Source organism: Aethalodelphis obliquidens, unplaced genomic scaffold, assembly GCF_003676395.1.
Source record: "Aethalodelphis obliquidens isolate GAN/ISIS:26980383/991018 unplaced genomic scaffold, ASM367639v1 scaffold5, whole genome shotgun sequence".
Taxonomy (NCBI): Eukaryota; Metazoa; Chordata; class Mammalia; order Artiodactyla; family Delphinidae; genus Aethalodelphis; species Aethalodelphis obliquidens.
Window position 1 is genome coordinate 22,906,538 of NW_020837949.1, and position 8,264 is coordinate 22,914,801.

General features: G+C 50.3%; 1 protein-coding gene across 1 annotated transcript in view; it reads right to left on the reverse strand.

Annotated features, from left to right (window-relative positions):
- SMO (smoothened, frizzled class receptor) overlaps window positions 1-7,150 on the reverse strand; it is a 21,084-nt gene extending 13,934 nt beyond the window's left edge. The window contains exon 1 of the mRNA XM_027101963.1: window positions 6,294-7,150. Coding sequence (XP_026957764.1) covers window positions 6,294-6,627 — 334 coding nt within the window. The 5' untranslated portion in view covers window positions 6,628-7,150. The remainder of the gene's footprint in view (window positions 1-6,293) is intronic.
- Window positions 7,151-8,264: the final 1,114 nt, after the last annotated feature.

Consider the following 8,264-nt stretch of genomic DNA (forward strand, 5'->3'; position numbering starts at 1 on the left):
TGCTGTGGCCTCTCCCGTTGCGGAGCACAGGCTCCGGACGCGCAGGCTCAGCGGCCATGGCTCACGGGCACAGCCGCTCTGTGGCATGTGGGATCTTCCCGGACCGGGGCACGAACCCGTGTCCCCTGCATCGGCAGGCGGACTCTCAACCACGGCGCCACCAGGGAAGCCCCACAATTTAAACTTTAAAAACGAATTTTTTTATGTGTGATTCAGATGATCAGTCAAGTTGAAAACTGTTGTTCCAAGAATGGTTTAGCATTAGAAAATTTCATCAGGACCTCCCTGGTGGCGCAGTGGTTAAGAATCCACCTGCTAATGCAGGGGACATGGGTTCGAGCCCTGTTCCAGGAAGATCCCACATACCACGGAGCAACTAGGCCCGTGCGCCGCAACTACTGAGCCGGCACTCTAGAGCCCGTGAGCCACAACTACTGAACCCACGTGCCACAACTACTGAAGCCCATGCGCCTAGAGCCCGTGCTCCACAAGTGAAGCCACCACAATGAGAAGCCTCACACACCCCAATGAAGAGTAGCCTCCGCTCACTGCAACTAGAGAGAGCCCGCGCGTAGTAACAAAGACCCAACACAGCCAAAAATAAATAAATAAATTTTTAAAAAAGAGAAAATTTCATCAATGCAATTTACCATGTTAACAGATTAATGAAGAAAAAAATCATATGATCATCTCAATAGATACAGAAAAAGTAGTTGATAAAATTCAGTGTCCATCCATGATAAAAATAATAATTGGCAAATTAGGAATAGAAGAGAATTTCCTTAATCTGATAAAAATATTTATAACTACGAGACCTACACCAAACATCATATTTAATGGTGAAAGGTAGAAAAGCTTTCTCTTTAGAATGAAGAAAATGTCAAGGATGAAAGATGCTACTATTTTTAAAAATATATTTTTTTATGTGGACCTTTTTTTTAAGTCTTTATTGAATTTGTTACAATATTTCTTCTGTTTTATGTTTTTGGTTTTTTGGCCACGAGGCATGTGGGATCTTAGCTCTCCAACCAGGGATCAAACTCGCATCCCCTGCACTGGAAGGTGAAGTCTTAACCACTGGACCTCCAAGGAGGTCCCAGTGCTGCTACTATTACCACCTCTTTTTTTTTTTTTAAATGGCCATATTATTTTATTTTTGGCTGCGTTGGGTCTTCGTTGCTGCACGCGGGGTTTCTCTAGTTGCGGCGAGCAGGGGCTACTCTTCATTGTGGTACGTAGGCTTCTCACTGCGGTGGCTTCTCTTGTTGTGGAGCATGGGTTCTAGGTGCACGGGCTCAGCAGACACCTCCAGGACATTGTTAACTACAAGTGGTAGGGCTTCCCTGATGGTCCAGTGGGTAAGAATCCACACTCCCAATGCAGGGGGCCTGGGTTCGAGCCCTGGTCAGGGAACTAGATCCCACATGCATGCCACAATTAAGAGATCCCGTGTGCCGTAATTAAGAGATCCTGCGTGACGCAACTAAGACCTGGCGCAGCCTAAATAAATGAACAAATATTTTTTAAAAATGTTTAAGAACAGCAAAATAGATAAATAAATTGTGATGTATTCTACAATGGAATACTATTCAGCAATGAAAAATAAGCTGCAACAACATGGATGAATTTTACAAAATAATGTAGAGCAAAAGAAATGACATAAAAGAATACACACAGCATGATTCCACTTGTATGAAGTTCAAAAACATGCAAAACTGAAATATACTGTTTAGGGATTCCAAAACTAGATGGTAAAACTATGGAGGAAAGAGGAAACAATTATCAAAAACATCAGGGCATTGGTTACTTCTAGAAGAGGAGGGAGGGGGATGTGATTGGAAAAAACAAAGAGGGAGCTCCTGGGGGGGCCCCACCATCACTTGACTCAGGTGTCACTTTATAATTATTTGTTATTTAGTACCTCTGTGTCTTATTGGCCTTCTGTATACATGCTACATTTCACAATTAAAAACTTAACAATCTGATGCAAAAATGAAAACTTGGGCCCATGGGTATTTCTCTGTATTTTTATACTTTCTAAAAATGTATACTTTTAGAATGATTCTGATCATCAGCCAGGTTTGAGAACAGCTCTAAGGAAATTCTTCCTGATCTGCCCCTGCAAACAACCTACCATCACCAACAACAGACCTCGTCTCAGTCTCTCATCTAAGTGTCTGGGAGGCAAATGAGAAACTCCTCCCAGCTTCTCCAGCTCTTTCCCACTGGCTGCCCCCGGCTGGATGACAGGGCCGCACACCCCTGTGCGCACACACACCACAGCAGTGGTCAAAGAGGCTACGTGCTGGCTCTCAGGGACCTGTTTCTCTTGCCAGCCGCAGGTCTCTCTGCTTTCTTGCCCCATTTACCAAACCAACCAGATTTGGCTGAAGGTGGACCATGGCCTGGATAGTATGTTTGTCTGGGCAGCTTGGAATGCCTGAGAGGAGACATTTCAAGCTATCCTGGGGAAAGATGCTGAGTGCCCGAAGAAGCCCAAGTCGAGAGAGTGGAAAGATATAGGAGAGACAGACCTGAGTTCTATATAAACCTAGAAATTGGCCCAACCTCAGCTGCAGACTTCCTCACTTGATGGCATCCTTCCAAAGGCTCAGCAATCTAGGCTGAGGAAGCTCATAGTGGGTACCTCTCTTCAGCAACTCTTATTCCAGATCTGCTGGGAACCTCCACATAGACCTTCCAATGAAGGCCTCTAATTCACATGGCCCATACTTTCTTCCTAAACCTCCTCCTTCTCTAGCATTCTCCAGCTTAGTGAAAGGGAATGATACCACCTTCCATCCAAGCCTAAAACCTGGGTCCTCCAGCTCTCTCATCAGCAAGTCCCATCGGTTCTACCTCTGAAGCTCCGGGATCTGACCACTTCCTCCAAGCTGTTACTCCAGTCCTGACCACCATCATCTCTCAGCTGGACTACTTCAACCATCTGCTAAACAAGCAAACAGGCTCCAGGATTTCCCTTCTCCTGTGGCTTCTTCACACAGTACTCAAGGAGATCGGTCTAAAATGCAAACATGATTACATCTCTCTCTTGCTTAAAAGCCTTCAGTGGCTCCATACTATCTTCTGGAAAACAACCAAATTTCCTAATATGGGGTATGAATCCCTTTATTTTCTAATTCTCTAGGTCTTATCTCTTATAATCCTATCCCTCAAATGCTTTGATCCAGCTCTGCTGAAATTTTTATACTTCCTTAAAAGTATACAAGCCCTCTCACCTCTACACCTTTGTGCATGCTATCCCCTCCTCCTATCCTTCCCACCCAAATCTTCCTTGGCCCCAGTAATTCCTACTTATTTCTCAGGTTGTGGGTTAAATGTCAGTTCCTCTGGGGGTCTTCCCTTGCGCCCCAGAGTCCTTTGTGTTCATTCAGCATCCCACCTGGTCACAATACCTCTCAGAGGTGTTGCTAAAACCTGTTTAATTATCTGTCTTCGGATCCTGTCTGAATTCTTTGTCTATTTTTTTTTTCGGTTTTCTTTGCCTTTATCTGCCCCAGAACCTGATCCAGAATGACATATAGCAAGCACCCGACACCTAACTGAACGTGGACAGCTGTGTACTCAGAACTCTGAGACTTTTAAAAAAGTAAAGAAGTCTCTACTTTCAAAAGTTTACAGATGAAGACAACCTAAATCATCTTCACCCACAAAAACACCTCCAAGGGCCAGATGACACTGACCACGTCCAAAGCCAAATCAAGACCACCAGCTCAGGCCAGGAAAAATCACTAGCCAGAACCCCCCAGCAGAAGGCTTGTCTGTGATTCTCACACTCGGCTCCAGTTCACTACCCACCCACTGACCCAGCTGGCACCAACTCCTGCTTCTGGCCCTACTTCATATAAAACATCCAGCAGAAAGACCAGACGCAGAAAAAGAACACCCAGAACACATATGGGAATGGGACTGAGCTGAGGGATGAAGGGTGGCAGCAGAGAAGAGCTCAGAATGAACTAAGGACCAGGGTTCAGGGCCGGCACCCCTGCAGGACCCTGCCCCACCAGAGCCACAGCTAGTGAGGTTCGAACCCACACAGCCAGCGGATGGTTCTGACTCCTCAACTTTCCTGCCAAAACCACTTCTGCCTGCTCAGCAGCTGCTCTCAGGAGTATGGGCTGGAGAGAGGTTCATACCCTTTCTGCCTGATTTGATGGAAACTACAGAAGGGCAGCATCACACATGCACTTAATTTAGGAGAATTCGACCATGGGCCCCTGCAAAATAAATAAATAAAAAGAGAGAGACAGAATGAACACATATTCTCTCATAGTGTGAACAACTCAGAACTGGGTGAGATTCTAGTGCCGAGACTTTTTTTTAACAGGAATATTTATTTATTGGTTGCATTGGGTCTTCGTTGCTGCACGCAGGGTTTCTCTAGTTGCAGCGAGCAGGGGCTACTCTTCGCTGCAGTGCGCAGGCTTCTCATTTGAGGTGTCTTCTCTTGTGGCGGAGTACGGGCTCTAGGTGTGCGGGCTTCAGTAGTGGTGGCACGTAGGCTCAGCAGTTGTCGTTCACGGGCTCTAGAGCACAGGCTCAGTAGTTGTGGCTCACAGGCTTAGCTGCTCTGCGGCATGTGGGATCTTCCCAGACCAGGGCTCGAACCCGTGTCCCGTGCATTGGCAGGCGGATTTCTTAACCACTGCGCCACCAGGGAAGTCCTAGTGCTGAGACATTTAGATTTTCCATACAGCTGGCTCCTAAACTCAAAGAAACCTTGTTTATACCTTTCTTTTGTGTATTTTTAAAAATCCTTTCCCTCTTCTGCTCTTTTGCATTTATGTAATTTTAAAAAGTAAAATTATATTTTCTATGTATGCCCCTTCTTATATATTGTACATTACTATATGTTGCACATTCATACAAACATATTACCATAAAAGAGTATGTATGCAAAATCACATAGACCTTATGTTGTGGCCATTTATGGATTTTTCAAAGCTACTGTTGATTACACATGGTTTCTGCCTACATGTTGACTTTAGAACCTGATACCCACAAAGGATGTGGCTCCACCATGGGTACCATCCTCCAGGTTCTTCCTCTGGCATCTGTACCAAGCCAGGAATGACATGACTTTGTCCAACATCCGGCAAAGACTCTGAGAACTCTAGTGGCCAACCTGACAATGACAGGCAGCCTACAAACACTCCCCTATCAGGATCCTTACCCATCCCTGGGGCAGAACTGAGATGTGGGACATCCAAGGCCTATCAAAAGACTGAGGGTTGCCAGGTCTGCTCCTGCCTTTTGATTTTATTTCCTGTTTCTTCAAGGACAATTTTGGAGTCACCCTAGCTACAAGCAAGGGGTGGCAAGGCCAGTTCCCTCCCCTTCTCTTTAGGTCCCCAGCCCAGAAGAGTGACAGGTGGGGAGCTAATCCACTCCACACTGCTAAAGAAGGACCTGCTTGGGTTCAGTCTGCATTTTTTCAGGCTGGGTCATAATCTCACCATGAGGTGAGGGTTCTGGGACCTCAGACCACCATGAAAGTATCCAGGGGGCTCTAGACATCCCACACTTAAGTGTCCTTCCTCAGCCCAGACCAGCCTGAGGGTCCAAACTTCCAAGGAACCCACAAATGATCATTAGAATAGTCTCATTCCTTCACAACCTCAGACAAGGAACCGAGTCCCCATTTTTCAGATGAGGAAACTGAAATCTCCTGTCAAAGCAAGACACGATCACTGGACTTCTGTCTCCCAAAACAAGATTTCTGGAACTTTCTGGTTACCTTTTAATTACTCATCACCAGGGGTTTCTTACCCTTCACAAATTTCACTCAGTTCTTTCCCCCACCCTCTCCCTCAATGCCTAAATCTTCTACCCCCATCTTCCCTTTTTCCTGCCAATTCGATTTCCCAGTTTCTTCTCCAAGGTCTAAACACCTCCTTGAATTCCCGAGGACCCCGCTTCCATAGTGGCACCTACGTGGAGCATCTCCTTTTCTTAAAAAAAAAAAAAAAAGTCCTTTACTGTGGCTCAGAGCCACCATCCCCCTCGCTCTTGGGCCCCTCATTCCCCCTTTTCCTTTGCAAACCCACCCTGCTCAGGCCTTTGTGATCCGCTTCCTCAACTTCCTCGCCCTCCCGCCTCATCACCGACGGTCCCATCCTGCATACAGCCTGCCCCCAAAGTTTCAGAATCCGTTCTTGCAACTCTCCCGGGCGCTGCTCCCGCCCTCTCAAAAGCTCAGTCTTGAGCCTATTCTTTCCGAGAATCCCCGCATCCCATCACCACAGCCCCCGCTCCGGCTCCCGCGCGCTTACCCGACCAGAGCACCAGCTTGCCGTGCGCTTCCTCCTGGGAGTCCGAGTCCCCGGCCAGCAGAGTGGAGGTGGCCCCGTAGGGCAGCGCCGAGCCCAGACACACGTTGTAGCGCAGTGGCTCGCAGGGGGCCGCCCGGCCGCAGTGGCTCAGCAGCGGCGGAGGGCCGGTCACGGCCGCGCTCCTTCTCGCGCTCCCGCCCGCGCTCCGCGGCCCAGGCCGGGTCGCGTTCCCGCTCAAGGCCGCCCCCCGGCCCGGGCCCCCCAGCAGCAGCAGCAGCAGCAACAGCCCCAGGAGCAGGAGCGCCGGCCCCCGTGCGAGGCGGTCAGCGGCCATGGCCAAACCCGCCAACTCAGCAGAAGCCCTGGAGCCCCCGCCCGCTCTCCGGAGCCCCCAGGCCACACGCGCAACCCTTGGGGCCTCGGGGGCAGCTCAGGCGACCAGTGCGCCCCGCGAGTCCGGTGCCGGGCCCCCCCGGACGCTCTGCGCGCCGCGGGCCCTAGGCGCCCAACTTCGCAAACTTTGGAACCCGGGGCCCATGTTGGGCGGTGGAGGCTCGGGCCGGGATGCACAACTCTCTACCCCTTCCCCTGGCAATCCTAGTTATCTTCAGCTGCGGGAGCCCCCTGGGCCCCCAATCTCTAGCCCCATTCCTTCTCCCACCATTAAAACCACCTCCCGGCCCCGCGATGGAGGCCAGGCGCGGGCCGGGAGTGCTGGACTAGGTTCCCGGCTCCACCCTCGCGCCAGCCTACGGCCCAGACGCCCACTTGGCTGCACTGTGCCGCAGCCCCGGGACTCTCCCCGCCAACTACCCGGCTCCTTTGTTGCTCTAGCTCGCTCGGCTCTCTGGAATGCACGGGCCTCGCCGGGCCAAGCCCGGCCCCCCCCTCTTCTACGGCTGGGGGAGGGACTGGCCGAGGGAGGGAAGAGGAGGAGCTCGAGCTTCAGCGTCCCGGGCGCCCGGAGAGGCCCGGACCAGGGGCTCTGGTGACCCCGCCACTGCCTCGGGTCAAGAGATGGGTGGAAATCGTGGCCAGTAGTTGCCACAAGACTCAGCAGGCACCTTGATTGGCCTGAGGATCGTTCAGCCCGGCCGCCTGCAGGGAGAGGACTCCTCCGGTTTACGGTGGGAGAGACAGGGGGTGCCTGAGCCTCTGTTACTTCCCGCCCTGCTCCCCAACCCGCCAGGCTTTTCTGCTTTGCGTTAGATCTTTCATCTTGTCCTAGGGCCCCATGGAGAAGACCGGGGTTTGGGTTTCCCACTCGTCCGAGTCCTTCCAGCTCAGGACCTGTGTGAGAGTCTACCTCAGAGTCACTCAGGGCAGCTGCCCCCCACTGCTGTCACCTCGGGGAGCAGGTGTCTGGAAGCCAAAAGTGCCAACATCAAGCCTTTATTGCTACAAATGTGTGAAGCTCTGAACTGCGGTTGCCAACAGCTGGCCTGGTGTGTCTTTAGTTATGTCCAAAGGAGGCCAGTCCCTCTTTGATGGCCCTTTGCTGCTCAGTCTGGCCAAGGAAGTTTATGCTGCTCTCCTTCCCTACTCTGCTGATTTTGCCTTTTCTCACTCCTTTGCTTGTCATGCTTTCAGTCACGGAATTTGATTTCACCCTGCAGCGGTTTCCACCTCTTAGTAACCAGGGGTCCAGCCGGAGAGTGGACTTGCGTTGAGCAACTTTTCCATGTTGTTGATGGGGCAGCACACCAGGGTGGTTTTTCCTTTCTTACCACTGCCCCTACCCCTTTAGCCTAGCCCAAGTGAACTAGTTCTCTTAGGTTTGGCCATTTTAGAGCAAATTAGCTATTGCACTTCAGCTACCATCCTCAAGTGTTACATAAGCCCTAGAGACAGAGAGAGGGAGGGGGAGAGAGAGAGGATTTAATTCAATTTAGCAAGTCTTTTTCTGAAATCCTGGGATGTATGTAGCACTGTGGTAGGCATGACATACTTGTAGAACTTGAGAACTTGGAT